General features: G+C 37.4%; 1 protein-coding gene across 4 annotated transcripts in view; it reads left to right on the top strand.

The window, feature by feature from the left end:
• The window catches only part of LCLAT1 (lysocardiolipin acyltransferase 1), a 224,223-nt gene that overhangs the window by 128,373 nt on the left and 79,059 nt on the right, over window positions 1–16,791 (top strand). For all 4 annotated transcript variants that reach the window (XM_011972550.1, XM_011972551.1, XM_011972553.1 and 1 more), the window contains 2 exons: window positions 4,718–4,864; window positions 10,609–10,725. In XM_011972550.1, coding sequence (XP_011827940.1) covers window positions 4,718–4,864; window positions 10,609–10,725 — 264 coding nt within the window. The remainder of the gene's footprint in view (window positions 1–4,717; window positions 4,865–10,608; window positions 10,726–16,791) is intronic.

Raw genomic sequence — 16,791 nt, 5'->3', positions numbered from 1 at the left:
ACCCAGGCTGGAGTGCCATGGCACAATCTCGCCTCACTGTAACCTCTGCCTCCCAGGTTCAAGCAATTCTCCTGCCTCAGCCTCCCGAGAAACTGGGATTACAGGCGTGCACTATCACGTCTGGCTAATTTTTATATTTTTAGTAGAAACAGGGTTTTACCATGTTGGCCAGGCTGGTCTCGAACTCCTGACCTCAGGTGATCCACCCGCCTTGGCCTCCCAAAAGTGCTGGGATTACAGGCGTGAGCCACTGTGCCCTGCCCACATCAGATTTTTAATCATGATTACAAATAAGAGATTATGACTGGTAGAGTACAATTGAGGGAAGTAGTGATAAAGGAGTATTTTTATGTTTTAGTCTACTTACATTTGTATTATTTGACTTTTTTTTTTTTTTTACAGTATATGTATTTCTTTTATAATGCTTTTAAAATGTTTTATTTAAATTAATAATCTCTTGGCCTTTTAAATAATTGCCACTGGTCAATTGAATGTCCATTCAGAAAACAAAGAGTTTTAACCTCTGCTTCACATAATCCACAAAAATTCATTTGAAATGGATCATGCATAAACTAGTGAAAGTTAAAACAGTAAAGCTAATAGAAGAACACATGAATAATGTCCTAATGAGTTTGGGATAGGCAAAGATTCCTTAAGCAGGACACAGAAAACACCAAGTACATGGAGAAGATTACATGTTTATATTCTGTATGTGTGTGTGTGTGTGTCTGTGTTTATAGCTGATGGACTTCATATCCCAAAAACTAAGAAAAAGACAGACAAATCAATTAAAAAAAAAAAAAAAAGGTTTGGAAGAGGTACTTTACAATGAAGAAATCTGAATTACTAATTTGAATATGAAAAGGTGCTCAGTTGGCCAGGCGTGGTGGCTCACGCCTGTAATCCCAGCACTTAGGGAGGCCAAGGTGGCTGGATCACCTGAGGCCAGGAGTTGGATCACCTGAGGTCAGGAGTTTGAAACTAGCCTGGCCAACATGGCAAAACCCCGTCTGTACTAAAAATACAAAAATTAGCCGGGCATGGTGGCGGGTGCCTGTAGTCCCAGCTACTCGGGAGGCTGGGGCAGGAGAATTGCTTGAACCCAGGAGACGGAGGTTGCAGTTAGCCAAGATCACACCACTGCACTCCAGCCTGGGCGACAGAGCGAGACTCCGTCTCCAAAAAAAAAAAACAAACAAACAAAAAACGGTGTTCAGCATTATTATACAGGAAATGTGAATCAGAACTACTACACATGAATTCTAATGGCTAAAATGAGAAGAACTCCTAAGATTAAGTGTTGGGGAAAATATAGATAGAGCAGTTGGAACATTTCCGGTGGGAGTGTCAATTGGTATAATCACTTTGAAGAACTGGTGCTATCTACTGAAGCTGAACAGACACAAACCCTATGAGGCAGTAGTTTCACTGCTGGTTATCTACTCAACATAATTGGGTGCTCATGTTCAACAAAAGACAGGTACAAGATTATCTGTATTAGCTTTATTCCTAATAGACAAGGAATCTTCATAAAAAGCATAAACTGTATATTGGTCTACAGTGGCATATTTATATAATTGACACCAGCAATTATATCAATACTGGCATTGCAAGGAAGAAAATACTGCCACACAACAACATAGATGAATCTCATCGACAAAATTATTGAGCATAAGAAGCAAAATACATAAGAATATATACTGTGTGATTCTACTTATATGATTTATGGTGTTAGAAGTTGGAGTAGTGGTTTTCTTTTGGGAGGGGAAGGTTTGACTGGGAAGGGGACACATGGGAGCATCTGAGGATTTTAGAAATGTTCAGTATCTTAACTGGGTGACAGCCAGGCATATATGTATATGTGACAATTTATTAAGCTCTATACCTATATATACTTACTGTTTGAACACTTCACTGTAAGTTATACCTCTATAAAAATGTTTAAAAAACACCAACTCAGTCATTACCCACTCATCTGAAATTCTGTCATTATTATGTACCAAATCCTTAACATATTCAAGGACTTTTATCTAAGTCTTGCATTCTTTTCCATTCACCTATTTTTGCAGGTGTACTTTTGATTTAATCATTGTTGCTTCATAATACGCTTGTTTAATGGTTCATGTCTTTCCTGCTTATTATTCTATTGCAAAGTTATCTTGAATATTCTCACCTTTTTATTATTATAGAAAATCTGTAGCTTTATTTAGTTTTTGGCTTTGTCAAATAGCCAAATTCTCACACACCCTCATGCTATTGAAATTTTCACTGGAGATCATTGGCATCACTGGTTGAGTTCAAAAACATTGTGTACTCTCTCCATCTCTTTCTAGTTAAGTAATTGTTTTCATGTGACTCTTGCAAGTAATTAGGTTTATTTCTGCACATTTTGGTTTTGCTGTTGTGAATAGGAACTCTTTTGTTACATTTTACAATCCCTGGTGCTATATTCTTGATATTATTGTAACTTGTTGATTATAACAATAGTGCCTACCTGTTGAACACTCTGTGCTAAATAATCTTATTTGTTTCTCACATCAGTCCCCCTCAGGTAAATAGTGTTGCATTGTGCTCATTTTATATTTGGGTCTGAAGGGTGAACAGCTGGCTTGTGGTGGTTTAACTCCAGAGCTGTACTGCTTACACACACTGCTCTGTGGGCCTAAGTGTCCTCAATGAAGGACAGATGTGTGGGAGCAGGCAGTGTGGGGTCATGTCCAATATTGGTAGATGAGACTGACATTATAGTGACTAGTAACTGAATGCTTATCAGCAAGACCTATACACTGAAGTGAACTTTTTAATACATGCTTATTTATATATGTAAAATACAGTATTCTAGTTTGGACTTACCCAAACCAAATAAAGCATGGTGTGTGTGTGTGTGTGTGTGTGTGTGTGTGTATTTTTTATTTTGACGTGGAGTCTTGCTCCATTGCCCAACGACGTTGTTGTGTGGCTGGAGTGCAATGGTGCGATCTCAGCTCACTGCAACCTCTGCCTCCCAGGTTCAAGCAGTTCTCCCCACTCAGCCTCCCGAGTAGCTGGAATTCCAGGCAGCCACCACCATGCCTGGCTAATTTTTGTATTTTTGTAGAGATGGGGTTTCACCATGTTGGCCAGGCTGGTCTCTCAGGTGATCCATCGCCTCGGCCTCTCAAAGTGCTGGGATTACAGGCATGAGCCACCATGCCCGGCTATGTGTGTATGTAATCACTGTTAAATACATTATTTTTATGTATTCTCAGGGTACTGCTGTATTTACCAAATGATGATAGCTGTTGTCTTACTTGCGTTCTTTGCTTGCAAGGAACCACCAGCTGAAATAATGAGAGTTTATTATTCCTCTATTCCTGCATAGCAGGAAGAGAGGTGGATTCTCAGGGGTATCCAAGAGGTGGATCTGTAGACTGGCCAGGACTTGCGGAGATTAAAACTGTCTTTTGTTATGAATCATAGTCAGCTTTAGGGGGCTTGGCTCATCTGGAGCTTTTGCCCTTCACTCTTGCATGCTTTTATTTATTCTTTTTGAGATGGAGTTTCACTCTTGTTGCCCAGGCTAGAGTGCAATGGTGCAATCTCAGCTCACTGCAATCTCTGCCTCCCGGGTTCAAGTGATTCTCCTGCCTCAGCCTCCTGAGTAGTTGGGATTACAGGCACCTGCCACCACACCTGGCTAATTTTTTGTATTTTTAGTAGAGATAGGGTTTCACCATGTTGGCCAGGCTGGTCTTGAACTCCTGACCTCAGGTGATCTGCCTGCCTCGGCCTCCCAAAGTGCTGGGATTACAGGCATGAGCCGCTGCACGTGGCCTCTTGTATGCTGTTTTTATCCTGCCTCAGCCCCTCTGCTCTTTGGTCTGTCCATTTGACTGTGTGCTACCAACTTGTCTGTTTTCTCTGTGGTCCTCGGTGAAATTTCTGAAGGGGAACATTTAGTTGGCCTAGGTATTTACTGTGTTTGCCCAAGCTCTTCATGCTTTGTGGGCTATTGGACAGACTATTGGATTGGCTGCCTCAGTTAGGTATCTACCGTAGTAATTCTGGTCATTGTGGCCAGGGGGAGATGGCTGGTCATCTAAACATGGCACATCTAGGACTCCCTCTTCAAAGAGCAAGAGTGATTTGCCCTAGAGAAAAGGAATGTAGTCACAGTGTACACTCTGATTAGTGTGTTTAGTACCATTACACAATTTCCCTTTTCTTTTCAATGCAATAGAAAGTGGCTAACATTGAAAATAGCAGTTGGATTTAGAGACTTGAGTAGTATCAGAAGGGAAATATTAAAGAGAATGCTTATACACTTGACAACAGTCTTTTGCTTACTGCTCTGTAAGCTGTCAGCACATATTCTTTTATCTCCTGTAGGTATCTTGGTTAAAATATCTGTTTAGCTAGGATTGTTAAAATTTTGGATAAGTTAGTGATAAATACTAAGGAAAAATTCTTTCCTTAATATTTTAATAGCTAGTTTTCGCTTGAAAAGATAGTTTTGAGAATTTTGCAAACCTCATGATTACCAAATGTCTTTTAGGATCTTCTCATATATATATGTTAGTTATTTAAGCCAAGATCAGTGCTGAATTTATGGTATATCATGAAGCATTTATGATAATAAATAATTTATAGTAAAACCAGAAAACTGAAATATTGTATTCAATAATATGTGGATATTGGCAATAAAATTATAGGTAAATACTTGTTAAATTGATTCTAGGTTGGGCCATGCAGGCTGCTGCCTATATCTTCATTCATAGGAAATGGAAGGATGACAAGAGCCATTTTGAAGACATGATTGATTACTTTTGTGATATTCACGAACCACTTCAACTCCTCATATTCCCAGAAGGGACTGATCTCACAGGTAAGGTAGCCTGGGTTTGGCACAGTTAGAAATCATGTAGTCTAAACTTCTCATTTCTCAGAAGTAGTAACCGAACACCAATAAGAATAAGGGCTCTTCCAGGTGTGGTGGTCCATGCCTGGAATCCTAGCTACTCAGGAGGCTGAGACTGGAAGATGGATTGAGTCCAGGAGTTTGAGACCAGCCTGAGCTACATAGCGAGACTTCATCTCAAAACAAAACAAATCAAAACAAAAAAATTAATGGCTCATCCCTAAGGTCACTCAGTTAATCAATAGCATGTTAGGACTCAGAACTCTTGGTTTCTAGCCCATTTAATTTATAGTAGGCAACTCCAAGAGGTCATATTATTCATACTTGCCATCTTTGAACTTTATATTTTAAGCTTCAGAATATATTTTAAAATATCAGGCTTTTATCCTTATGTAAGCGTAGTTTTAAAATCATGTTTTAGATAATGTTTATCCTCCCCTACCTGTTGTTTATATTCTCTTATCCTCTTCTAAGGTATTTATCCATTAAACCCTTCCTACTCCTCAGCTTCTTCCTCATAAGAAAAAGATCTGATAGTAACTAATTTCAGTTATTGTTGATGTACATTAACAGGTTACCTGTCTCCTGATGTTTAAGCCCTATCCTTGGTACAAGCAGGAATAGCTTTGCCCTTCTTCAAGAAAACTCAGCCATCATTGAGTTGTAGCGAGGACACAGGAAGACATGTTTATAACTTTTCTGCCTTCCTAAATATTAAACTTTTTTTTTCTTCTTCTTTGAGCCTGTCACCTCGGCTAGAGTGCAGTGGCATGATCATGGTTCACTGCAGCCTTGAACTCCTGGGCTCAAGCCTATAGTATTTGGGCCTACACCAGATACTACCACCACACCTGGCTACCAGATTTTAAACCGTATAGGCTAGGAATTGCCAATGGATTTCAAGAAAGTCTTACAAAAACTATAAACAAAATACTCAACAGTCTGTCATCCTTACTAAATCAATAGTTTTCACACTTTTTAAACCATGGATTATTTTTGCAGATGAAGCCGTCTATCAAGGATGTTAGATGATAAGACAGATAAAAGCAGAACTGCTCTGATTGATACTGGGAGGAGTGGCGGTGGGGGCATAGCTTAGACAGAAAGTACTTCTGTAGAATCTTTGGACTCAAAAGACCAAAATTTGCTTTTAATAGTCCCGATAACTTCAAGAAAAATACAGCAGAATTTGAGAAGGATTCAGTGGATCTTACAGCTCTGCTGTATAAGGGAAGACAGGCTGAAGCAGGAGAGAACTGAAATCTAAAATCTCAAGTAGTATGGAGAGGTAGAACATGAACTGAACTTTCAAATTTTTGGTAATAGACTAAGAAGGGCAACCCTTAGAATTTAAGAGAGGAGAACAGGTAAATGAACATACTGTTCACACTGTGGACATAATAATTTATAGAACTCATTACAAAAGAGAGTTCAAGATGAAAAACAGACATTACATACATATTTAAGCAAGTGAATAGGTGACTGAGCCATAATAGATTGTTAAGGGAAATTAAGGTATTTTAGGATTTACTGTAGGTAGCAATTAAGAGATCTTTGACACATCTATTGCAGATGGAACTGAGCTAAATGAACGGTGGCACTTTTTATATACTAGTCAGATCTCTAAAATATATGCCAACTGTGTAGTATATATTTGAATTTTTACAGTTGAGATTCTAAAAGTGGTTGTATCACAGAGGATAATACTGAGGATAATAATGGCTGCTTGTGGAAGCTTGAAAATATATTCTTGTAAGTTGTAAGTTGATTTCCAGAACTAAATTATCATTAGGAAATTATAAGGGATAGGTGGCCATATTTAAATTTTATAATATTTAGAATGTATAATACCTAAATTTCGATATTGAAATATCAGCTTTATTTGAGTATAGAAAGCAATTTACTGAAATGATAGATTTATATTTGTGAATGCGAAAATATATACCAAAGAATGTCAACTTTGAAAGTTATTTGGTAAACAAAAACTAATGAAAGAAAGGTCATATGTTACTGCTACATTAGTGTTATTATGTTCATACATTAGACCTTCAGAGTCATAAAATGTATATGTAAAACTTTTTTCATTCTATATTTGTTCTCAGGTTTCCTTTTATAGGTGATGAACTCTACATCTAGTTGCATAATTTTGGAGTCCAGAGTGCTCACCATTACATGATGTAGTTGCATATATATTTTAAATGCAAATGATATTTACCTTTAAAGCTAGACTTTGCCAAGGAGAAAAAACAGACTGATCCTGAAACTTTTAAATGTTTTTTTAACAGTATAATACAGATAATTGTATTGAGCTGGTAAAAAAAAATCATTTTTAAAAATAGGCTAACAAAATATCTCCAGTTTGGAAAAAGTATCTGTTAATTAAAAGGTTAGTTTAGTTACTACCATACTAACCTTAAACTGGGTTTTTCAGCCCAGTCAGACTGTTTTATAATTTAAGTTCTGAATCTAGCTGGCATGTACATTTAAATTAGTGCATTTAAATCTAACTTTACATATATTCTATCTTCATATTTTATTGTTGGTTATAACTTTTTAATGGAAGCAATATATGTTAATTAGGGAAAATTTGGAAACATAGAAGTGTGCACAAAACTTGCTGTAATCCCACTGCCCATAAGTGAACACTATTTTAACGTTGGTCCATTTCTTTTGAATCATTTGGTCACATGCAGACATATGTGCACCCATCCGTATTTATTCTTTATTCTTGGGTTAGGGAGTTCTATATTGTATTGGCATATTAGTTAGGGTTCTCTAGAGAAGGAGAACCAGTAGGATGTGTATATATAGAAAGAGGTTGAGATTTGTTTTAAGGAATTGGCTCTTACAGTTGTGGAAGCTTGGTAAGTCCATGATCTATAGGGTAGGGCAGCAGAGTGGAGATCCCAGGAAGCAGTTGAAATTCAAGGCCAAAGGCAGTCTAGAGGCAGAATTCTTTCTTCCTTGTTGAGGAGAGGAGGGCACCTCTGTCTTTTTCTGTTAAGACCTTCATTCACCTGATTTGATGGGGCCCACTCCCATTGTGGAGGGTCATCTGCTGTACTCAGTCTACTAATTTAAATATTAGTCTCTTCTAAAAAACACCTTCCCAGAAACATCTAGAATAATATTTGACGAGATACCTGAGTATCATGGCCTATTCAAGTTGACATATAAAATTAGTCATCACAATTAGTATATGATGATTTTGAGTTCCATTTCCCTGATTTGGAAAGATTCTAACAATTATATTATTGCATATAACTTAACACCTACTATATACATACAACTTATTCTTTTTAATGCGTATATGAGTGCCTGGATCTTTATCCCTACTATCATGAACTTTACGTTCTATGAGGAAAGACAGGTGATAAACTAATAAGTTAATAAAAATATGTAAGTCCTAAGTGCTATGCAGAAAAATAAGGCAGGATAAGGAGATAGAGAGTCATAGAGGGAGTGTAGGGTGCTGTTTTATTCAGGATGGTTAGGGAAAGCCTCTCTATTAAGTTTCTATTTAGGTAGGGACTAAATGAACAAAGCAGAAAACCATGCAGCTGTATGGGCGAAAGGCATTCTGGGTGAAGGGAGGAGCAGCAACTGCACGGATCCTGAGGTGGGAACGTGCCCAGCTGGTTTGAGAGCAGCTGCTAGTAGTCCCATGGGTGGAAGGAGTGCAGGAGTGGGATAGTTATAGGGAGAAACGTGACAAGACAGGCTGTGGTCAGAAAGTGGGATGCTAGTGCACTTACTAGCAATAACGGAGTCTGGGGATGGATAGATGAACTAGGGGGTAGATGGAAAAGTCTGCATCTCTAATCTCTCTGTATTTCTGATCATTTTTACCTTCCCACATTGTGACTATTTGTTTTAGAGCTGTTTATACTTGTACTCACATTCTACAACAGTTCAGTTTTGCTTTCAGAATCCCCAGAGTTTTATAAACTGAAAGACCAAACTAAAGGGTAGTTACTACTCATCTTTGTGGTGTCTCTGGGATTCCAAATCCCGTTTAAGGTCCTGTCAGCTGTCTATAATATAAGTATTGTTTTGTAGCCCCATGCCCAGGATATCTTCAAATGAATATGAGAGGAACTTACTACTCTTCATGTGTAGGGGCTTTACTTTTGACTTGCCTGGCTCAATTCCTCTATCATGAAATGATGTAACACCTTCTATAGGAGTGTTCTTTGAATATTTCAGTGTAATGGAAGGCATCTATGGTTTTTGGAGACTTTGAAGATTCAGTGATCTTAAATTCACTCCTAGTAAAGTTGTGTCAATATAGGTATTTTTCTTGTAACTGGGAATAATAGTGTATAAATTTCGGAATGTAGCTGAGGATTGCGGGTTCTAACATCTGCTGTCATCAGAAAGTATTTCATGATCTCTCCCAGCAGTTGAGGCCAAATTTCTGAACACTTTACTTTTTCCAAATGTATTTGCTGAATAATGGGTTTGGTTCTTCTTGGAACTTGTAAAGTTACCTCATGGAATGGAAAAAGAAGGTTTTGCCAACAACTGGAACATGTACTTGACTCCGTAACTATATTCAGCCAAACCATGTTCAGATGTTTGTACATGATGTGCTAATCATGTGCCCATTCCGTTATGGAGTGGTTTGGGTTAGTAATATTAGCATACTCTGTGCCTGAGCAAGGCAGATATTTCAGTTTACATGGAAGGCTTAAATTATTGGGTTTTAAAGAATGTTGATCTGATATATTTGATTGCTAGTTATTTCTTCTGGATGTCTAGGTCATTATATTTTGTTAGTGTCTTAGTTTTGTTTTATTAGCATTTTATATTTTAATATTTCAATTTTCTTATACAGGGATTGTTTTACAAAAATTTTAGTTTATTAGCATTTTAATTTTCATAGAATGTGGACTTTTATGAAATCTTTTAAAGAAATTAAAATATTTGAATATGAATTTCAGAAAATGTATAAAAATCTATTTATGCCTTTCTTATAATTTTTTTTTAATTCTGGTAAGTATAACCGAGCATCTCAGCTTTGAAATGCATTTTAACACTTTTTTTCTTTAGTCTTAGAATATAGCCTCGAAATGTACTTTGAAACTCTGTTTTCCTTCTTTTTACACTAGACACTTCCTTGCACCATGTATGCTTATCTACTATATGCTTGCTTAGAAATTCCAGAGGCTAATTTTGAAACAAACCAGGCATGGAGGCCCTGTGGAATCCTTCCACTTAGGGGGAGTTGTGAACGATTAGTCCACTACCACCAGGCTGAAGTCAAATAATGCCAAGTGGACCTCTGGATGACCAATTACCCAAGATAGCCATCAGAACAAGACACACAGACCCTGTGCCATCCACACATTTCCCATAGCAAGTTTCCTTTTGAAAACACTGTGATAAATTTTAAAACTTAAGATGGGACTTTAGAACACTAGTTCCCTGTCTTCTCAGTTTGCTGACTCTCTGTTTAAAACCTTCTTTCCCTCCCACTAAACTTGGCCTTTCGAGCAGCAAATAGCCAAACCTGGGTCTGGTTACATAAGTAGGTCTGGGATCTTGATAACGGATCATCTGCAATGTTTGTATCTTCTCATTTGACTCAGTATTCAGTCATTATAGAATAACTAACTGCTATTTTTATCAAAAAAAATTCTGTACTTCTTTCCTTACCTCATTTATTTCCCTTTAGTTTATGATTTATAATGGTCCATTGTTTTGTTTAGAAAACAGCAAGGCTCGAAGTAATGCATTTGCTGAAAAGAATGGACTTCAGAAATATGAATATGTTTTACATCCAAGAACTACAGGCTTTACTTTCGTGGTAGACCATCTAAGAGAAGGTAAGCACCCATTTCAAAATGTACTTTTTAATGAAAGTGGCAAAAATTGCTAAGCTTTATATATAGCCCTTTAGAGTTTATAAAATATGTTTTAATACTTTATCTCAAGAAATGAGATACTGTGTTTTTATTCCAAGTTGACCTATGTACTAAAATGTTTTGCCGTGTATTCTTGAGAGATATAAAAGAGATCTCTGTAAAAACTTCTTTCCCCTTTTTTGGAACAGACATAACTCTATGTTACATACTTTTATATATATACACACACATATAGCATATGTGTATATGTGCATGTGTGTGTGTATATATGTATGTATGTATAGAGTTAGGCTATAATTCCATTTTAGGATATTTCTCCAAGTGGCAAAAGTGTCTTTTTCTTTTTTTTTTTTTTGAGATGGAGTCTCACTCTGTCGCCCAGACTGGAGTGCAGTGGTGCTATCTTGGCTCACTGCAAGCTCCGCCTCCCAGGTTCACGCCATTCCCCTGCCTCAGCCTCCCGAGTAGCTGGGACTACAGGTGCCCGCCACCACACCCAGCTCATTTTTGGTATTTTTGGTAGAGACAGGGTTTCACCATGTTAACCAGGATGGTGTCAATCTCCTGACCTTGTGATCCACCAGCCTTGGCCTCCCAAAGTGCTGGGATTACAGGCATGAGCCACTGCACCCGGCCAAAAGTGTCTTAAGAGTATCTTATCACTTAATCCATTCCTCTAGTACTCATGAAAAGCAAAAAAAAAAAAAAAAAGAAAAAAATCTTATCACTTAAACTAACCATATGTTCAGCTCTTAGGGTTTGAGAATATATCATTCTCTTACTATTTTAAGTTATAGAGAAATATAACAATCTGAAAAATAATTTTACTTTAATTATTTCACTCAGTCCACCAAGTAACTGGTTGGTAGGAAGGGAAGTGCCACTACCTCTACTATTTTATAGTAGAACTGGCATCCAGTGTGGTAAGTACATTTTCACAGGTTACTTGAGTCAGGGATAGAACCTTCTTCTTCCTTATTTGTGGCTCATATCACACTTCTTTCAAACTACGTCTATTCGGGGGCATATATGAGCAGAAAGTGATTCCGTTGATGATGTCGCACCCATTTAAATGCTTAAGTTTTGATGTAAATGAAAACCAATTGTACTTTTTAATTATAGTTCTGCATATTTGCAAGTTTATATATTTATACACATTTGTACATACAAATAACACACATATGAAGTAACTATTTGGAAACATACTGAAGTGTTAATTTTATAACAATTCAAAGCCCACAGTCAGCTAACAGAAGAACTGTTTTTGCACATTTCTGCTCTTCACTCTGATTTCTAGTAAGCATATTCTGTAATGGTGATCTCTGTGACAAATTACCACCTTCATCTGGTAACTGATACATTTTCATAAAACTGCTGTGCATAACATGAAAAGTCTTGAACCATTATGTAAGAAAAGGTACGAAGTTCTTCTTTCCCTAAATGGCATCACTATTGTTCTTTTAGGATTTAATATGCTTTAAGATAAAAAGTATAACCTGCCAAGATGAAGCATATTTATAACCAAGTACCCATGATTTAAAGAAAGGTTCACAATCAATTCGAAATCACATGCTATGGTAAACCAAAAATGTTATCCATATTAGTTTGGTTTGCTTTTGAAATTCTGTGATTACAACTAATATGACATGGACTTGTGGGCTTGACATTCCTGTTGGATGTGCTTAGTGAGTGCCCATCTACCCATAGAAGTTCATGGAGAATATGGTTCTTCATGCCTGTGGAGTGGGGTGGAGAGGCACGAAGACATTCAAGTAGTGATGCTTTTTTTTTTTTTTTAATTTGATACCATTTACTGTGGCATGTAACTTAGACTCACCCTTCTCATTCAACAATGTTTTTCTATTTTACAGTATTTAATGATTTCTTTAAAGGTATTTCTGACATCATAGAACAATCTATAGAGCTCTGTTTTGAAATCTGGAAAATATTTTAGTAGCAAACTGATTTATAACTTTGGTGAATGTGTATTAGTCCTCACTCCAAGCACTAGTCAGCAACCACAATATGTAATTTTTCCTGCCAGTTGTGGCAGCTGGTCTCCCCAACATCCCTCCTATATCAGTAAAAAGAAACAGAGATGATTCCATTTGTTTCAGTTAGAAAACAACAGTTAGATGATTTTATTTGTTAGAAACATAGAATGGGACTTGTATACTATAATAATAAAAATAAAAAATATGATGGGGATAACTATAATAGTATAGCAGCTAACATTAACTGAGCATTTACTAGGTACCTAGCATTATGCTGTATGTTTTATATGCCCATGATCAATTCATCTTCACAACAACTGTACGTGGTAGTTACCATTATAAATATTTATCTCATTGTGCAAAACTGAAGCAGAAATTGAGGTAAAGAACCTCATTAAAATTGTTGGAATACACTTTGTCTAACTGAATAGCTCATGTTCTTTCCACTGTAACTAGTTGCTGCTTGTATTTATAGTACGATTTTAGTTAACAAAATCTCCAGATCATTAAGCACCTTTCTAACACTAGTGAGCTGGAATAGTTTCTTTAAGAAAGAGTTTAATAGGAAAAGAATTTAAAAAGAAGCTAAATGGCCAGAACACGGAGAGATGGTAGTCACCAGGCGACTGGTTGTGATGCTGCCTGAGATAATGGGGGAGGGGAGCAGAGCAGGCAGAGGCCAAGGAGGCATCAGATGGGGAGTTGAGGGCAACTCTCATTTCTTGGGGTTCAAGTGAATAAATGGAGAAGTTTCATTAGTGATCGGAGGTGAGGAGGATCTTGGAGGTCATCTAGTCCAGAGTTCCCTTTTAGAATGGGAATCTAAGACTCAGAAAGGGGCCCAGCCTGGCTTTCTGATCTTTAAGCTCATATATTAAGACTTGAGATCATATAGATTTGTTTGAGTTTTAGGTTCGAAATACTTGTTTTTGAATTCAAAGAAAGCAGTTTATATTTCAATCCATACTTAGCTCATATGCTTAAATTCTAAATATAAAGGAATGAAGGATGTAATCTTTCCACTATTACTCCAGGGGAATACAGGGTTAACCACAAAATAAAAATTAAATTCCCACTAGGTAATTTGGATCAGCACCCCTGAACCAAATTCTTCAGTTTGTATTCAGAGTGAGAGAATTGCTGACTTAACATGCAGATTACATAATTAGTGTCTAACAGTCCTGTTTGTGGGACTCTTGATGTTTGTCTACAATAGTTCTCATGTGCTCTGAGAAAGTTGATGGCTACCTAGGAAATAAAAGCAGTATACCAATCATAGACAGCGTAGTCTTCAGTAGCATTGTTAAACTATTTTAATTTCTTAGATTTTTGGTTAGTGCTTAGAGCTAACAATCCAGTCTGTCTGTGGCCTACAGTGGAGGACTAAAGGTGACCAACAGAAACCCCTCTCTGTGGCTCACATTGCTTTTATAATAGTCAGCAAGCCTCTCCCAGGGTGGCATTTCAATTACCCTTTCGAACAGCCAGCATGTTTTAGGAGGCAAGGAAGAAAGACAAATTATTGAAATATTGGGTGCATTATATATCATGCACTCTGACCTTTTCATACAGCCTTTTATTGCTGGAAACTATGAAATTGGATAAGACCTTTCCGTTATGTTAAATAAGATGTGGTTGTACAGTAGACTTTTGACATTTGCTAGAATATTTTCTGAGACAATTTCCATTTCCTCAGTTTTAGAAATATTTTTGTAGTTTAGAAGCTTTTGAGATCATTTTACAAGGAACATGATAGAGTGCAACAAAACCTAAATGAAGTTTGTACACTGATCAGTGGATAAGCACCCAGATCACCTAAGTGGCCTGGTGACCTGCACGTCATGAAGCAGAAATTCTTCAAATTTGCCCCAGGAGAAGTATACATGATCGCATGTCAGAGACCTTTGATGTCTCTTCATGTTGAATTTTCAAATGCCATGGTATTGCTTTAGACCATAAAGGGAATTCATATTGTTTTCTTTGTTCCTTTTAGTCACTGCCCACCTCGCCCCCGCTTTCCCTCCAGCGAAAAATCTGAGCTGCTCATTTAGGACAGATCTTGTTGTTGTGTTTAGTGAAAAAAGTCATGATAGCCTTAATGAAAAAGGATAGAAGCCTATCTGTGTACTTAAAAACAACCATCTAACACTCACCAAGTTCTGTGCCAGGTATTGAGTTGTGCACGTTTCTTTACCTTGCCCATGCAGTAGAATCAACCATAGAGCTTTTTAAAAATACAGATACTGAGGTCCAAGCTCAGACCTATTGAATCAATCTGGTGATGGGGACCTAGACTCATCGCTACTTCTTTCACCACTCATACGTATCCCCTAATTCTCCTACCTAAGCTAGGTGGTAGTTTGCCCTGTGCTGCACCTGTGGAGCCTGGCTCTGTTTAGCAACTTTCGCAGGGTCATACTGCTGCTGAGCAGAGGAACTTTAAACTCAAGTCTTTTTGATTCCAGTGCTCATGTTCTTTCTACTGCTTACAGTTTTTCAAATGCAAAAAAAAAAAAAAAAATTATTCTTTGTAGATTTTTTTTTTTTCTATTTCCAAGATTTCTCCCTGATATCCTTGGCTCTACTGTGAGTTCTGTTTAAATGGAAATATATATATAAAGGATTTTCTTTTTGTAAGCCTCTTTTATTTTTCTGATTTCTGCCTTCACCAGTTCCTCCTCCATTTCTCTAATCTTTAAAAAAACAAAACAAAACATGACATTCAAACTCTCTGTCCTTTCAAATTGTGGTTCCATTCTCTGGCAGAACCTGGGCTGAAAGAGGGAAAACAAAATTTTGGTTCAATCGTTTTCTTTCTTTTTGCCATCAAATTGCAGAAATAGCTTGATGACTTGATTTTCTCAACACTGGTTCATTTTTTATTAAAAATAGATAATAGTTTTTTAAATTGTAAAAACAGAACATACTTACTGTTAAAAAATTGGAGAATTAATAAAGAAGAAACTAAAGGCATTGACCCTGTTGCACAAGCCAGAAACCTGGGAGTCATTCTTGGCTCACCCCGCTCTGCTTTTCACATGCTGTGAAATCCCAAACAAGGCCTTTTGGTTCTACCCCTTAAGGATCTCTCAAATTAATTCTTTTCATTCGCAATGCCATACTGGTCTGGGCCTTCATTGTGTGTTCTCTGAATTATCATACAGCTGCTCAGCTGGTCTTTCTAGCTCTGGTCTTGCCTTAACCAGTCCTTTCTTTACTTTGTAGCCAGAGTCAAGCCTTTTTCTAAATGAGGGTGGCAGCACACTGAGGTAGGTGTCCAGGCACTGGAGTCAGGTCTCACAGAATTCCAAGGTTAAATCTACTCTAACATGATTTACCCAGGCCTTCTATGACCTACCTCTCTGGCTGTATCTCCTGTCTCCCTAGTTGTACCATTTGTTCTAGCCTTATTGAACCACACTTCTTTCCCAGAGTGCACAGTATGCTGAGCCTTCCCCACGGTATCCTCTTCCTCAACTTGTAGATGTCACCTTAGATAACAGGTCATCCAGGAAACCTTCCTGATTTTGTTTGGCTTGGTTGGGTACCTTGCTTTATATTCCCTGTATGAATGCTTTTCCTACTAGCTATATGTACATTTTTCTTACTATAGTATCACTTGCGTAGTTGTTTATCTCATTGACTGTTTTTTTCTCAAGCCTTTAGCACAGGGCCTGGCATATAATAGATACCCTTCAAATTTTTTGAGCCAATCAACTAATTGGTCAATGTAATTTTATACCCTATGTTCCAATAAAGATTTAAAATGGCTAACATAAATATGTATCATATAATAATAGCAGTGCCCCAGCCTGGTCAAGATGGTGAAACCCCATCTCTACTTAAAATACAAAAATTAGCCAAGCATTGTGGCACGTACCTCTTAATCCCAGATCTTCAGGAGGCTGAGGCATGGGAATTGCTTGAACTTGGGAGGCGGAGGTTGCAGTGAACTGAGATTGCACCACTATACTCCAGCCTGGGTGACAGAGCCAAGACTCTGTCTCAAAATAAAATAAAATAAAATAAAAAA

This window comes from Mandrillus leucophaeus, unplaced genomic scaffold (assembly GCF_000951045.1).
Source record: "Mandrillus leucophaeus isolate KB7577 unplaced genomic scaffold, Mleu.le_1.0 Scaffold13, whole genome shotgun sequence".
In the NCBI taxonomy this organism is placed as follows: domain Eukaryota; kingdom Metazoa; phylum Chordata; class Mammalia; order Primates; family Cercopithecidae; genus Mandrillus; species Mandrillus leucophaeus.
This window is presented reverse-complemented; position numbering and strand designations above follow the sequence as displayed.